This window comes from Somniosus microcephalus, chromosome 11 (genome assembly GCF_052327205.1).
Source record: "Somniosus microcephalus isolate GS21.2 chromosome 11, FLI_Smic_1.0, whole genome shotgun sequence".
In the NCBI taxonomy this organism is placed as follows: Eukaryota; Metazoa; Chordata; class Chondrichthyes; order Squaliformes; family Somniosidae; genus Somniosus; species Somniosus microcephalus.
In genome coordinates this window covers 204,905,241-204,923,006 of record NC_140997.1, presented here as the reverse complement: position 1 = coordinate 204,923,006, position 17,766 = coordinate 204,905,241, and the positions used below count along the sequence as shown (strand labels likewise).

At 42.6% G+C, this 17,766-nt stretch overlaps 1 protein-coding gene across 1 annotated transcript in view; it reads left to right on the top strand.

Moving 5' to 3' along the window:
* The window catches only part of syn2b (synapsin IIb), a 666,583-nt gene extending 649,565 nt beyond the window's left edge, over positions 1-17,018 (top strand). Inside the window, exons 12-13 of the mRNA XM_086001759.1 lie at positions 4,188-4,467; positions 15,397-17,018. Coding sequence (XP_085857885.1) covers positions 4,188-4,467; positions 15,397-15,532 — 416 coding nt within the window. The 3' untranslated portion in view covers positions 15,533-17,018. The remainder of the gene's footprint in view (positions 1-4,187; positions 4,468-15,396) is intronic.
* Positions 17,019-17,766: the final 748 nt, after the last annotated feature.

Genomic DNA, 17,766 nt, shown 5'->3' with positions numbered 1-17,766 from the left:
ATATATATGTATATAATATAACATCGTTAGCTAAGTACATTTACATACACTGTTTTCTACACTGACAATTCTCACAAGAAATGCAATAAGGGAACTACAGTTATGTACTAACTGAAATAAAATCATGTGCTAGCTTTTGTTTATGTATCAAAAAAGTAGAAGTATTAACAGCTTTCATGACATCTTAAACATTAACTCCTATTTGATGTGGCATTCCTTGTCTATAGTAATACAACAATCTAGGATAATGACTTAAAGACTATGCATACCTATTTAACTCCTCTGTATGAATTTGATTCAAATTCTACCACCACTGATTATTCCTAAACGTACAATTCAATCTCTTAGTAAGCCTGAAAAACAAACCAATTGTTAGGATGTACATCTGTTTATTGAGACCACTATTCATTAGATTAGATTCTACTTAATATTATTCATAGAAATGAGTTTTATCTACACCATGAAGATCATTGGATTCATTAGATTATAACTAATTTATTTTATGAATACAGGCCCTAATTACCCATGTATCCATTACTGTATTAGCAATGGATTTAAAGCTGTATTTTAATGTGCCCTGACATACTGAAGAATGATGTAAGGTTCTTGGCACGGTTAATCTTTGCTATCAACACTTTTGTGAAACTGTGTTCAATTGTTAGTAAATCAAATCCCTTGTTGAAACACTCAATCACATTTGTTTCATTCAAATCTAATTGAAATTTGAATGCAATGAAAAATGTACTATTTAAAAATCATTCAGATTTCCTTTTGAAGGAATCTATTTTACAAAATCAACTGTATTGTGCATTGTACCAGAGGAATATTGGTGAATTATTTAAATCCAGCACTTGCTTATGCATTGAAAATGTAATCTCAGAGACTTGTGTAGCTGCATTTGACCATTTCTTGCATTATTACTTAAACTTTAAGAAACAAATTAAGGGAGGCACATTGAAGCAATCATGATTACCAACGTGGTAAGTTCTCAATCTCAATCACTATCAGTGGGAGTCGTCAAGCTGAGGCCAAGCACTTCCCACAGGGAGAGATGGAAAATCAGAAATCAGAGGGTGAGTCACCTTGAGTCACTCTCACACACCTTCAAGTGTCTCTCGAAAGAATTACAGAGGCCTCAGAGCAAGAAACCTACCCACCCTCTGGTCAGGGAATGGTGTGTTTTGTAAAGGAACTTAAGGAGAAAGGAGCAAAATTACTTAACAAATGGGGGGGGATTATAAATGAATGTTCATTAATAATACTTAGAGAAATGACAGTAATATTTCTCTCTATATCCAAAATCAAACAGAACTGAATGGTAAACCAAATATGTCCATCCTCAACATTACACCTTCAAATACCAAATGTTTGCAAATTAATTTATTAATTACTTTTCCACTGTTTTTCAATGACCCTACTTACACAAATTAATAATATTGGTTTCTTTGTCTTAATTTAAATATAATTACAATTATAATTTGATGTTTTGGTGTCTCCCTTTTATATAGAGTCATAACATAATGGCACAGAAGGAGGCCATTCAGCCCATCGAGTCTGTGCCAGCTCTCTGTAGAGCAATCCAGTCAGTCCCATTCCCCCGCTCTATCCCTGTAGCCCTGCAAGTTTATTTCCCTCAAGTGCCTATCCAGTCTCCCCTAGAAAACATTGAGCGTGTCCGCTTCCACCACTTCCGTCGGCAGCGAGTTCCAGGTCCTCACCACTCGCTGCGTAAAAAAGTTTTTCCTCGCGTCCCCCCTGTATCTCTTGCCCAAAACCTTAAATCTATGTCCCCTATTCCTTGTACCATCAACTAGTGGGAACAGCCTTTCCCTGTCTAGCCTATCCAAACCCATCATAATCTTGTACACCTCTTTCAAATCACCCCTCAACCTCTTTTGTTCTAATGAAAACAAATCCAGCTTCTCCAACCTGTCCTTGTAGCTAAGATCCCCCATCCCTGGAACCATTCTGTTAAATCTCCTCTGCACCCTCTCAAGGGCCTTTACATCCTTCCTAAAGTGTGGTGACCAGAACTGGACGCAATACTCCAGTTGTGGCCTAACCAGCGCTTTATAAAGATTCAGCATAACTTCTCTACTTTTGTACTCAATACCTCTATTTATGAAACCCAAGATCACATATCCTTTGCTAACCACTCTCTCAATATGTCCTGTCAATTCAGCGACCTATGCACATTAACTCCCAGGTCCCTCTGTCCCTGCACACTCTTTAAAACTGTGCCATTAAGTGTATATTGCCTCTCCCTGTTCCTTCTGCCAAAATGCATCACCTCACACTTCTCTGTATTAAATTCCATCTGCCACTTGTCTGCCCATTCTGCTAGCTTTTTTATGTCCTGTTGCAGTCAATTGGTATCATCCTCACTGTTTGCTTCACACCCCCAAGTTTGGTGTTATCGGCAAAGTTAGAAATTCTACTTTGTATTCCAATATCCAGGTCATTTATATATATCAAAAAAAGCAGTGGCCCCAGCACTGACCCTTAGGGAACACCACTGTCTACCATCCTCCAGTCTGAAAAACAGCCATTTACCACAACTCGCTGTCTTCTGTCCTTAAGCCAATTCCTTATCCAAGCTGCCATTGACCCACCTATTCCATGAGCCTCAATTTTGTTAACCAGCCTTCTATGTGGTACTTTGTCAAACGCCTTCCTAAAATCCATGTAGACAACATCCATCGCATTCCCTTCATCAATCCTCCCTGTTACTTCATCAAAAAATTCAATTAGATTAGTCAAACTGATCTGCCTTTTACAAATTTGTGTTGGCTCTCCTTAATTAGCTTAAACCTCTCCAAGTTTTCACAGATTCACAGAAACCCCACAGTGCAGATAGAGGCCATTTCGGCCCATCGAGCCTGCACTGACACATATCCCACCCGATCCCCGTAATCCCTACACCAACACATATCCCACCCTATCCCTGTAACCCCACGTATTTAATCCCCCTAGCACTAAGGGTCAATTTTATCATAGCCAATCAACCTAACCTGCACATCTTTGGAGTGTGGGAGGAAACCGGACCGGCACCCGGAGGAAACCCACGCAAACACGGGGAGAATGTGCAAACTCCACACAGACAGTCACCCGAGGCCGGATTCGAACCCGGGTCCCTGGCGCTGTGAGGCAACAGTGCTAACCACTATGCCACCGTGCTGTTAATTTTTTCCTTGATAATTGTTTCTAAAACTTTACCCACCACTGATGCTAAACTGACTGGCCTGTAGTTACTAGGATTGTCCTTACACTCTTTCTTGAACAATGGTGTCACATTTGCCACTTTCCAATCCAATATGCAGTTGATGTTTTGCCAGTTTTGTATAATCAAAAGATTTCTTGACAAGGATTAGCATATTAACTAATTTTTCAATTTCCCAACAACTGGTGTAAGCATGAAATAAGTAAATATAACTGATAATCTGTCACAAATAAATTCTGTCAATTATAATAGTTTATTAGTTTTCTATGACTTACCAAATCCACTAAGTGTAAAACAAAATTTCATTTGACTAAAAAGTTCTTAAAGTTTGTTGAAAAACATATTGATCTTGACAATTAAGCAGTGAATGAACCACCCTATTTCATTACACGGGTTACTTCAAAGAATTAATTTATAAAGGCGGTAAAATGGTCAATAGACTGCTCAACAGCAAACTTGCCATTACCTGGTGATTTAATGTAAATAGGGTTTATGTGCTATGTTAGCAACATAGCTTTCCTGAAGTTTTGTAAATGTTCTGCTCAATTTTCTTGTGGCACCTACCATATTGCTTACTCTAACCTTGTTGTTTATCTGTCTCCTTTGGATTTTTCTATTGTTTTTGCTTTCAGCGACCTAGTATATTATCTCCATGTACTGTTTACTTATAAAGTACTATAGCTCCTGTGTAAAACTATTCTAACACTGGTATTGCCTTCAAAAGCAAGGTTGTATTTTATTAGTGAGAAAGGCCTGCGTCACTGCTTACAATTATGACTTTAGGAATCAATGTAGCCATTGATCTAAAATATTAAAATGATCACATAAAATGTCACATTTGTGAAGACCACCAAAATACATATAAATACCCCCTTTTAATTTTCTAGTAAGGAAGCGCTGGATTTCAAAGTGAATAAGGAATTCCTATCAATGTAACATTATTTAGTATTTCTTGTGCTGAACATAGGGGGCCCAACACAACCCCAAGGACCACATCCACAAAGCCAAGATCCACTGCTGCAACATCATGCTTCTCCTGAGGGGCCGCGTCCACAAGGAGGTCTGCGTCCCACTGGCCCCCCAACTGAGCAACAAAGGCAGCCAAGCCAAGCAATGCAACAACCACAGCCTACTTTGCAAACCCAGAGTCCACAAGGTCAACCGCTGAAGGGGCAACCTGAGCAGAAGGTGCTCAAATCGCAGCCGAAGACTCCTCAGCAACAGTCACAACCCCATCCTCAGTTAAAGTAAGATATTGTTCATTTGGGGTTTCCTTTTATGAAAAGTGTAAAACTGTCATCTTAAATATTAAGCAACAAATATTGGTAACACAGCAAAAACTTAAGAAGCATTAGCCGAGCAGAGCAAATTCAGAATTTCAAACAAATAAAAAATGGATACAAAGGCCGGGAGTTTCTGGGGTCCGTGCGGGTGGGAATGGTGGCGGGTCGGGTGGGACATTTGAAAAAAGCGGGAGCGGGTCAGGAAGCCGCCGTCATCTCGCCCCCACGTGCCTTTCCCTTAGGCATGTTTGCCAGTGTAACAGCGACCCGACCGGCAGAGGCGACTTAATTCAAATCATTATAATCTTGTTTCCAGACAATTAAGAGCCTTTCACTCCCCACCCCCAACCCCGCCCCCCACATTTCAAATTTCCCAGCATGGCCATGGGATTCATGCAGCTCACCACGTCTGTCAACCTGAAGCGGGAGTTGAGTGGCCATTGCTCCAGCTGATTACTTGACAGCATACATACTTTGGTTCTGTCTTCACAAAGGAGGACACAAATAACCTCCCAGAGATGCCGGGGAACATAGGGTCTGATGAAAGAGAGGAACTGAAAGAAATCAGTATTTGTAGGAAAATGGTGTTAGGAAAATTGATGGGACTGAAGGCCGATAAATCCCCAGGGCCTGATGGTCTACATCCCAGGGTACTTAAGGAAGTGGCCCTAGAGATAGTAGATGCATTACTGGTCATCTTCCAGAACTCGATAGACTCTGGAACGGTACCCATGGATTGGAGGGTAGCTAATGTTACCCCACTATTCAAAAAAGGTGGTAGAGAAAAAGCGGGGAATTATAGACCGGTAAGCCTGACATCGGTAGTGGGGAAAATGCTAGAGTCTATTATAAAAGATGTAATAGCAGAGCACTTGGAAAGCAGTGACAGGATCGGACAAAGTCAACATGGATTTACAAAAGGTAAATCATGCTTGACTAATCTACTGGAATTTTTTGAGGATGTAACTGGTAAAATAGATAAGGGAGAACCAGTGGATGTGGTGTATTTGGACTTTCAGAAGGCTTTCAATAAGGTCCCACATAAGAGATTAGCATGCAAAATTAAGGAACATGGGATTGGGGGCAAGGTATTGACTTGGATAGAGAACTGGTTGGCGGACAGAAAGCAAAGAGTTGGAATAAACGGGTCGTTTTCCGAGTGGCAGGCAGTGACTAGTGGGGTACCGCAAGGATCGGTCCTAGGACCCCAGCTGTTCACAATATATATTAATGATCTGGACGAGGGAATTGGATGTAATATCTCCAAATTTGCAGACGACACAAAGCTGGGCGGGAGGGTAAGCTGCGAGGAGGATGTCGGGAAACTCCAGTACGATTTGGACAGGTTGGGTGATTGGGCAGAAACATGGCAAATGCACTATAATGTGGATAAATGTGAGGTTATCCACTTTGGTGGCAAAAACAGGAAGGCAGATTATTATTTGAATGGCAATAGATTGGGAGAAGGGGAAGTGCAAAGAGACCTGGGTGTCCTTGTGCACCAGTCGCTGAAGGTAAGCATGCAGGTGCAGCAGGCGGTTAAGAAGGCAAATGGTATGTTGGCCTTCGTAGCAAGAGGGTTCGAGTACAGGAACAAGGATGTCTTGCTACAGTTGTACAGGGCCTTGATGAGACCGCACCTTGAGTATTGTGTGCAGTTTTGGTCACCTTACCTGAGGAAGGACGTTCTTGCCATGGAGGGAGTGCAGCGAAGATTCACCAGGCTGATACCTGGGATGGCAGGAATGACGTATGAGGAGAGATTGTGTCGATTGGGCTTATACTCACTGGAGTTTAGAAGATTGAGAGGGGATCTCATCGGAACCTGTAAAATTCTGTCAGGTCTGGACAGACTAGATGCAGGAAGGATGTTTCTGATGGCCGGGGAGTCCAGAACCAGGGGTCATAGTCTAAGGATAAGGGGTAAGCCATTTAGGGCTGAAATGAGGAGGAATTTCTTCACCCAGAGAGTGGTGAACCTGTGGAATTCTCTGCCACAGAGGGCGGTGGAGGCTAGTTCATTAAATATATTCAAGAAAGAGTTGGATATATTTCTTAAGGCTAAAGGGATCAAGGGATATGGGGAAAAGGCAGGGACAGGGTACTGAATTTGGATGATCAGCCATGATCACATTGAATGGCGGAGCAGGCTCGAAGGGCCGAATGGCCTATTCCTGCTCCTATCTTCTATGTTTCTATGTACTATAAAAGCTCCCACCTGACAGCTGATCACCTTCCTCAGGCAGAAGCTGTTGCTCACTGCATTCCCAGCATAGATTCTGTAGGCTGCAAGTCTATCCAGCAAAGTCTCCATCCAGTGTCACCTCAATGGAAGAACTCTCTCACCATTGACAGGTTGCTTCTGTCAGCTCTACTTCACCTGCCGTCTATTCCATCAGCATGGGTGCCGTTTATACTATTTCACCTTGGTCCTCAGAATCTCACCACGATGAGCCCCAACACCAGCAGCACTGGACACACCAGCAGCACCAACAACAATACCACCATCCTTCTCCACAATCACCTGATGCTACACAGGACACAGCATCAGCACCCGAGCACATTGCGGCCCAGGATAGCCTCATCATGGCTAGATTTACTTAACTTGATGCTGTACACTCATATGGCTGCCACATGATGCGCCAGGTTGGCACCACCCCACACCAACACCATAAAGCTTCCCTACAATGACCAAGCCATTCCTTTCACACTCATCACCATTGCTAGAGATTCCATTATGTCTCACCATTCACTGCAACTCACTAAGCCACTTCCAAATGTGTACACAAATCTGTCCAAGACCAGAAAGTGTTGAAAATAAAGATTTTTATGTTTGACAGCACATTAACGGAAACTTTACATAAACATTGAATAAAACACCCAAGTGGCTACCCTTATGAATCTACTTGTGTGTCAACTTTCTCTTCCACGTACTTCCATGAGGTGCTAACTCTGTGGCTTCAGCAGAGGTAGAGGCAGCCTACTCACTTCCCTGCTGCCAAGGAGCTGGAGAGCACCTTGCTGCACATCAGTGGGGCCATGAGGACCCACGTCTACGCTGACATCCCTCCTAGAGAGGAGGTCTATGAGCCTCTGCCATCTATTCTCCATAGATAGCCATCAATCCTCCATAGATAGCCATCTATTCTCCATAGAGACCATGTGCTGCTGTGAGTGGTACATTAGCTGCCCCATGTAGGTGGCCATCCTATCCATGGAAGAGCCTGCAGTCACCATCGCCTGCAACACAGTGCTGCTCAAGTTGGAGATGGACTCCTCCATTCTCTGAACATTTGCAGACATGGCACTCGCAAAACCTGTCAGAGCCCTGTGCACTTCTTGCTGCACCTCCAGGATTGCCCTCTTTCTGGATGGCCCCCGAGGCTCAGCATCTGCGCCCTCCGGTGAGGTCTCTCCACTGCTGTCCCTGTCTCCACCATCTGCTCTTGCTCACTTGTGAGTCGTGAGACACCAGGTGACAACACTACTCTATCTTGTGTGGGACCCATCCAGGTGTGCGTTTCTGCACTGGTGCTGGGTGCGCTTACGTCTGGTGATGGTCCACCCTCAGAGGCTGGAGGGTCCTCATCTTCTTCTTCCTCCTGGACAGTTGGGGGGGTGCATCTTGATAGACCTGTGGGAGAGTAAAGAGATGAGTTAGATATGTCATATGAAGAATGGGTACAGATACCATTATGCACATGATAACCATTCACTGGCTGCTGACATCAGTCAGTCCCCATATGAGTGGCTGATGTATGCCGTGTGGCTGTATGAGATGTAATTTTGTCATCAGGTTGCTGAGATGTCCCCCTCTCTCCGTCTCCCACCTCCAGCTGCTCGGTGACTCCAGATATTTGTAAAGCAGCCTCCTCTGCTGTTGTAGGGTTTGCAAATGATGGAGGGCCACCGCCGGTTCTCCCCTTCTCCCTCTTATTGTGGGCTCTCTTTTCCTGCAAGGGGGGAAAGAAGAGAAGGTTGAGTGAGTCTAAGGAATGGATGGGCTAAATCTTTAGATGGAGTGGGATGCCAAAGCCAAGTGGCCTCCTTGTGTGTTGTTAGTTGGTATGATTGCAGTAGGATGAGGGTGAGTGTGAGGGGTAGCTAGTGAGATGGGGATGTGATAATGTAGATAGAGAGACAGGGATGGGGGGACATGCAAGGTATTTTGGTGTGAGTAAGGATGTGCAGGAGTAAGGTTGGGAAGGCAGAATGATGGGGATGTGATGAGAGGCACAGCAGAATGAAGCTGAGTGTGGCTTTGTGCTCACCTTTCCTGATCTAATGAGAGCATTGAAACATTTGCAGCACTGCAACCACCTCCTAACCACATCACTGCTGGTGACCTCCTCTGCAATCTCCAAACAGGCTGTTTTAGTCTCCTGGGGAGGTCTCTTCTGCCCATTGGAAGGGAAGAGGACCTCTCTGCATGCTCTGACTCCCTCCATAAGCATCAGTGTTTGCAGCACTCCAATGCTGTAGTGCACTGACAGCACTAGGTTAGATTAAACTCCAAATGTAATGTGGCCATGGCCCCTTTAAAGATCCTGGCTGAAAACGCGTCATAAATGACGTCACCAGGCCCGCAGCATTTAATTGGACAGGTTAACGCGTAGGTAGGGTTTAATAGGCCCTATTAACGTAAAGTCGTTCTGTGGAGCAGGATGGTGCCAGCAACAGGGTCACAACCCACCATGGCACCGGACCCACCCAGGTAGGTCTTATGTTCATTAATAAATAGACATTCTTATTATGAACACAGCTAGCTTTTGCTAGTTACTTTATTGAGCACATGTGGACTGGGTACTGTATCTGTAGAGGCTTCCATCTTGACTGTTGCCTTGTGGGTAGCCTAGTGCCTCATGGGTAATGTAGTCTTAATATATATACAGCTGGGTAGTGTAGTCTTATATACTGCTCTACACAGCTCTACGGCTCCACCTAATGTCCACTATAGAATGACATGTTATTGATCGTTACATCCCCCTTTCTTTGAGTTTTAACAAAATCAATATCAATCAACTTTCAAGAAGACAATAAAGATAATATCAGTAACACTTTTGTTAGTGCTCTATAAACATAAACATTTTCAAAACAGTCAACACATTTTCAAAGCTTTATATTGTACTCAAAGATTAAGTCTATCAGGCTTTTTTACTTCACGTGTGGATCTTCTCAACACGGGTAAGTCTGATGTGTCTTCATGAGATTGTTCTGGCGGTGAATTACAAGATGCAGTTGCGGCATTGTCATCAATCTGCTCTTGTATAGATCGAGGTCTCCTTGCGATCTTTGCTTGGAGAGGGTTTCAGTGTTTCCTTCACTCTTCATGCCATAACTCTCAATGTAGTCAATGCACTCTCGAAAAACTGCTGGCAGCTGGATCCCATCATACAGCATAGTCCTCTCAGCAGCCTCGGCTAATGGAACACCAAAGATTGGCCTGAGGGAAGAAGGAGTATCCACCGGAACTGCTTCCTGCTCTGGTGCAGGCTTCTTCTTTTTCTTTTTCTCTTTCCACTGCTTAACAACATCTGCTGCGGTTATATCTTTGGACTTTTTCTCCTTGTGTTTTTCCTCTTTGTGCTTTTCTTCCTTTGGCTTCTCTTTGACCTTAAAGTCTTTTTCTTTCTTCTTGGAGAAACTAGGCTTTTTGAAGACATGGATACCCTTTGGCCTTTTCATCCTTGATGGGCTCTCTGCTTCATCACCTGAGTCATCTGGTCTGCTTATGGCACAGTTTATACGGTAGACTCTCTTGACCAGTTCTAAGTCTTCACAAGCTTTGTCACCTAGTATCGAATCAAGTCTTTCAGCCACAACAGAAAACATGAGATGATGCACTTTGTCTTTGACTGTCACTTTAAGTCTGCATACACCTAAGCTATCTATTTTCTGTCCATTATAGTCCTTCAGTAGTACTGACTTTTTCTGTATTTTGGGCTTTTCTTTCATATTGTTAATGTCACTCATACTGATTAAGTTTGCTTTTGCCCCAGTGTCCAGTTTCATTGTAACTAATGCTCCATTTACCTGCAGTGGGATCATCCATTTGTCCTCTTTTACTGCATTAACTTTATGTTCAGCATTGTCCATTTCTGAGGGCTGCACATTTTCTGTATCCTTTTTGATATTGTCACATGACACCATTCCTACAAAAAATGTCTCACTTAAATCAGTGTCCTCAATCACATTAACTTGTTGCCCTTTCGTTGTTTTTACTTTTGAAAAGCATTGTTTGGCAAAGTGATTCTTTCCATTACACTTTGTGCACATTTTTCCAAATGCTGGGCATTGTCTTAACTGGTGTTTGTAACCACAGCGTTTACAATTAAAAATGTCATCCTCCGATTGCTTTTCATTTCTGTTCTGCCCACGTTTCTTCCCCTTGTAGGACACAGCACCGACAGCAGCATTATCACTCATTACAATCGCATCATTATTGATTTCACTGAAAGTCTTCGCGTGCTTTCGAGCTAGCTCGCTGGCTTGGCATATTTTCACCGCATTTTCCAAATTTAGTTCGGTTTCTCTCAACAGACGTTCCCTGACTTTTTTATCATGAATACCAAACACAATCTGGTCACGAATCATGGATGCTTTGAGCCTAGAGAAATTACATGTCTGTGCTTTCAGTTTCAGATCTGTTATAAAGCTATCAAGAGTCTCATTTTGCTGCTGTGTCCGAGAACAGAAGATGTATCTTTCATAGGTCTCATTCTTTTTGGGAGAGCAATGTGCATCAAATTATTTTAGCACATCTTCTAATTTTTCTCTTTTCTCCTCTGGATTAAATACAAATGTATTAAATACCTCTATCACCTGTGGGCCTGCAACCGTAAGCAGCAATGCTATCTTCCTTGTGTCTGGCTTCGTACCGAATCCGATGGCTGCAATGTAGAGTTCGAATTGTTGTTTAAAAATCCGCCAATTGTAGTCGACATTTCCCTCGCGATTCAAACGCTCTGGTGGCTTCAAATTCTCCATGTCGCTTTTCACAATTTTCAGCAGATCTTCACCACCCTGGTACCATGTTATGTTCATTAATAAATAGACATTCTTATTATGAACACAGCTAGCTTTTGCTAGTTACTTTATTGAGCACATGTGGACTGGGTACTGTATCTGTAGAGGCTTCCATCTTGACTGTTGCCTTGTGGGTAGCCTAGTGCCTCATGGGTAATGTAGTCTTAATATATATACAGCTGGGTAGTGTAGTCTTATATACAGCTCTACACAGCTCTACGGCTCCACCTAGTGTCCACTATAGAATGACATGTTATTGATCATTACAGTAGGGAAAATTCTGGCCAAAATATTCAAACAAGGAGTGTTCCTTCTCTTTCATTAGATCTGAAAATGTTGAATACACAATGCGAAACTCCACAGTGATCCAACCATGAGGATGTAAGCTTCCCCATCCTAGTTTCTCCCCTTCCCTCCACTCTCTCCCCTCCCTCGTATTCCTTCCCTCACCCCATGTCTCTTCCATCTGTCTCTTTCCCACCCACGCTTTCCATTTCCTTTTCCTTCTCCTCTTAACTCTCACTTCCCCGCCTCCTCTGCCATTCCCTTTACCCTCTTCCCCTTTATCCTCCCCTTGGCCTCTTGTAATTTCCCTTCTCTCACTTCCCTTTATACTCCCACTTTCACTTCTCTTCCCTCCTGGTTTAGTCACAATTTTGCTGTTTTCAGTCTGTGGTCTAAAATGTGGGTTATATCTCCCGCACAGCAAGCCAGCTAATGAAAAGGGAAAACAACAAATCCTCTTAATCAGTTGTCAACTATAATTAGGAGGCAGTTAAAGAACTGAACTAGTAGAGTGGTGGCAAGCACAGATGTTTACTTAGAATATCTTGAAATATGGGTTCCTGATTCAAGACAGCAGTTGGAACAGGTTCAACATTACTTACTAATTTAAAATAAAAGCAGAAACTGCAGGTCAGGCAGCATCTGTGGAGAGAGAAACAGAAGGGGGAATTTTAACCCCAAAAAACAGGCAAGTTTGGGTTGGGTGGGAGGTTAAAGTATTAAAAATCTGAATCCCGACCCCGGTCCACCTCCAAACTGCCCTCTTGCGGTTTTGATGCAGGCGTGACGGGGGCGGGCAGCGAATCCGCTCCCAGGAGGCGGGTTTGCACTTTAAATATGGTAATGAGGCTGGAAGCCTCGGATTTAACCTGCTTTGCAGATTTAACTGTAGCCGGCCGGGGTTCCTCGCTGCAGCGAGGGAAGGACAGCGTCGTGGAGCAATGCTTGTGGGCTGAGTGGAGCAGGAGTGCTTCCTCCCAAGCTCCCCCACCACCAGCCCCCCATACAAACCCTGCCCCATTCCCCCCCCCCAGGATCGGGAATCAGATCCTCCCCCGGGATCGGACCCCCACCCAGGATCGGGGATCAGACCCCACCCCCCCGGGATCGGATCCCCATCCAGGATCGGGGATCAGACCCCCCACCCACCGCCCCCCTGAAATCGGACCCCCACCCAGGATCAGAGATCAGACCACACACTCCCCCCCCCCACCCCCCCCGGGATCGGAGCTCCCCTGGGGTCGGGGCTCGGACCTACCTAGGGCTGTGGCCTCTTCTCCAGCATTCCCGCTCGACTGGAAGCCAAGCCTGCCAATCAGGCTGACTTATGGGCAGGGAACCTCTCAGTAATGTAACAGCATGCAGGGAGACCCCTAATACTGGGTTTCCCACGCACTATCGCATCCCCCCTCTCACAGCGGGTCCAAAAGTTAAAACTCCCCCCAGAGTTACAAATTTACTATGCTTTCCAGATGTCTTGATAGGAACTGAGTTCACAGGTATGCCTCTCAAGTCACCTGCTCATAATGATGACATCTCCAGGGAATTTCTGCCAGGCCATGAATTATAAAACCACAATTCAAAATAACTCTTCCAGTTGCCCCTTAATTCAGCAGGTACTCTGTAAAGGCAAATAACTATTTTCCCCATTGTCTACACTGATCTGGTGCAATGTTCTGTGTCACCATTACTTGCGTTTAGTGCACATGATAAACAAGTTTGTTTGGGGGCCGATTCTGACTTTCAGACAGACCTCCTGGCACATTTTATAATGTTTTCCCTGATGCAACCAAAGATGAGCACAGCTGAAGAGACGGTTCTGTTGGCTGGCAATCTTAGAAATGAACATGCCCTTTTCTTAAATAATAATTTTTGCAAAGTCCTGTGTGCGAGTTTGTGCTTTGTTATGACAAGTCAATGAGGCTTGAGTGTGAGCAATGTGTGTCGGATGTAGCTCAGTTTGTAGCACCCTCAATCGATTAATATATGTTGCAGGTGACAAATTAAACTTCAGGTTTTGATGTTAAAAGGTGGTGGCGGAATGGCTGTGCAGAGCGGTGGAATTGATTTGTATCATACAATGTAATGATCACGATGTTGTAAATGTTCTTAATGTTCAATAAAGTATAATATAAAAAAAAAAGTTTGTAGCACCCTTGGCTCTGAGTCAGAAGGTTGTGGGTTCAAGTCCCACTCCAGAGACTTCAGCACAAAAAAAATCTAGGCTGACACTCCAGTGCAGTACTGAGGGAGTGTTGCGCTGTCGTTCAGATGAGACATTAAACCAAGTCCCTGTCTACCCTCTCAGGTGGACATAGAAAGATCCCATGTCACTATTTTGAAGAAGAGCAGGGGAGTTATCCCCGGTGTCCTGGCCAATATTTATCCCTCAATCAATATCACTAAAACAGCTTTTCTGATCAGTGCCACATTGTTTGTGGGTGCTTGCTGTGTGATGTCCGGTGGTCGTGAAAGGTGCTATATAAATGCAAGTTTTTTTTCTGTAAGCTAGTTCTTGTGAGTTAAAAGCAGGTGACCCCCGTTTAGAGATATATTCAACTAAAAAACGAAGATCTCAACCTCCACATTGCTAGATTTAAGCTTATTTTCCCTAAACTCTGCATCAGCAGAAAAGTTACTTATTTTCAGTAAAGTAAGCACACCAGAAGGCTTGAAATCCCTGTAGAACTCAATTTGAATATTATTACTGTTCCCTTTTAATAACCTGTCTAAGCACATTATGCACTTACAGACTTTACGTCAATAGCTTTTGCGATTAACAATTTTTTTTTTATTCGTTCATGGGATGTGGGCTTTGCTGGCAAGGCCAGTATTTATTGCCCATCCCTAATTGCCCTTGAGAAGGTGGTGGTAAGCCGTATTAAATATTTTTATATAAGACAGCTGTAGAAAATGTGTTAAAAAAGAACTAATTGTTAATGAACTGGGGCCATAGAATGAATGAGGCATATTTTACATCTCCCCTGTGCTCGCTGACCTACATTGGCTCCCGGTTAAACAGCGCCTCGATTTCAAAATTCTCATCCTTGTTTTCAAAACCCTCCATGGCCTCGCCCCTTCCTATCTCTGTAATCTCCTTCAGCCCCACAACCCTCCGAGATATCTGCGCTCCTCTAATTCTGCCCTCTTGAGCATCCCTGATTGTAATCGCTCAACCTTTGGTGGCTGTGCCTTCTGTTGTCTAGGCCCTAAGCTCTGGAATTCCCTGCCTAAACCTGTCCGCCTCACGACCTCTCTTTCCTCCTTTAAGACGCTCCTTAAAACCTACCTCTTTGACCAAGCTTTTGGTCACCTGCCCTAATTTATCCTTATGTGGATCGGTGTCAAATTTTTTGTCTTGAAATAGTCCTGTGCAGCGCCTTGGGACGTTTAACTACATTAAAGGTGCTATATAAATACAAGTTGTTGTTGTAGTGCTTAAGGAACAAAAGACGTGAATTGAGATGTTCTCACTTTTCATGATATAGATGATTTTATGAGAAAGATGGATTATTGAAAATGTGGTATCTTTCAACGATCAAAATATAATTAAGCGCATTGACTTTTGTTTTGATTTTGCAGCAAATCGCAGTCTTTGACCAATGCATTCAACATTACGGAATCATCACTATTTCGATCAAATTTGAATGAGGACGAAGCAAAAGCTGAAACAATCCGTAACTTGAGGAAGTCCTTTGCCAGTTTGTTTTCTGATTAGAAGAAATTGAATGCCTTGAAGTGTTGGCTAACCCCATGTCAATGTTACACTAAGCTGTAGCGTACTAACTTCAGTGACTATAGAAAAATTCTGTTCTGTGGCCCTAGATTTGATGCCTTCTGTAATGCACTTGCGGGTGGATAGTGTAATGTGTACAAAGTAGCTGCTTTAGGTCAGTTAGGTGCAAGAAGCCTTTGGTAGACTTTTTAAAAAAGTACGCTCCAGTACTAGTGCGGTATCTGAATGGTTTCAACAGGGGAAAGAAACTAACCTTTAGCATATTCACTGTGATGTTGTGGTATGTGCACAGAGATGCCTTATAGTGAATGTAACATTTCTATATTTTACTCCATAGTGAAGTCTGACAGTATGATACTTAACTAAAATGTGCTTATTTCTGTTCACTTCCTTGCCAGAATGCAATATTAGTTAATAGACTGCTTTTGTGATTAGCTGTGCTATCCCGTAGTGAGTTCAATACAGTACATGTGTTGTGGCCAATCTACTTTTGAATTGGTCAAAAGTAACAAAAGTGTACATCAGTATTATGTGTGAATTGATTGAGATCCCTTTGTAATGTAAGGAATGAATAAAAACTGCATTTCTCTATATTTGCACTTCTAGAAACTGCTTTCCTCTTAAGTGTAACAACTTATATAGACAATTGGGGGTAATGTCATAGAATAACTTCCTATAGACATCAATGTATAGTAAAACAAAAATCTCTGTATTATCTTAATGTATGTCTTATATAATCTATTATGTTGTACGTTGTTGTTATTAATATATTTTAGTCTTTTGCTTGCTTTTCTAACCCAGCATAACTTGTATGATCTGATAAAACTGAGCAACTTTGTGTCTGGTGTACATATATTCAACAAATAAATGAAGACATTGTGATTATTTGGGGAGATACCTCCAAACAAAACCACAACATCCCAGCATATTGCACCTGTTCTATCATATTTTACAATATATAGTATTGATACTATGTCATGTGATCGCCATTGGATTAGACGTTTTGGTATTTGATCGCTTTACTGTAGATTGTTGGCTAATAAAACTACAGTGAATATACCACAGACCGATTATATACATATCAACATCAAGAATAAAGTCACAGAAATTTGACATCTTTAACAGCAATCACTTTCTTATTGTAGGTACAGACAATACGCTGAAAAAGCTAGAACAGAGTTTAAATAAACAAAGAAGTAAATTTCAGTTAATAAAATAAAAGCGGAGTTGAAAAGAAGCAGGGAAGTTTAAAATTGAAAGTTGTAAGTAAAGAAAGCGGAGATGGTGGGAGACGGGCAAACCATTCATAGAGAAAGCCTGGTTCAAATTCTTTGCACAGCTATGTACAATTCACTTTCATCGATTTACTAATCCCTCCTCCTGGAACCTCCTGGATCACAGTAGCCTTTTCCATTCTCGTACATTTCTATGTTCCTATCCGTTCCCTGAGGCAAAGTGTAATATTAGTATCATTATTTACGAGCCACATATTTGTGCTAATGTGAAAGTATAATTTGTCGTCCCTGGTTATAATTTAAGTTGACAAATCAATTGTATTAGCTTCCTGAGCATGTTTCATTCTTGGAACTTTTTAAATTTCTATAATAGTCATGTTTATATTGCTACAAGCAACAAAAGCACAATTGCCAATATTATGTCCTCCCACGTTCCTTCTAGCTATAAGACTAATAAAAATAAACTGTTCTTTCTACATTCATTGATGTAATCCTACAACAGGTCTAGTCTTATTTCAGGATACCCTAACTACAGTTTTCAGTTTTCACACTCAAATTATAGTTTTAGTGAGCAAATGTTCATTGATGTAAGATATATAATTCTGTGCTAATAGTCACACAAAATCCTCATTTATCTAATCTGATCGGTGCTAGGACCCCAGTTATTCACAATATATATTAATGATCTAGGCGAGGGAACTAGATGTAATATCTCCAAGTTTGCAGACGACACAAAGCTGGGTGGGCGTGAGTGCTGTGAGGAGGATGCCGAGAAACTCCAGTATGATTTGGACAGGTTGGGTGATTGGGCAGATGCATGGCAGATGCAGTATAATGTGGATAAATGTGAGGTTATCCACTTTGGTGGCAAAAACAGGAAGGCAGATTATTATCTGAACGGCAATAGATTGGGAAAAGGGAAAGTGCAACGAGACCTGGGTGTCCTTGTGCACCAGTCGCTGAAGGTAAGCATGCAGGTGC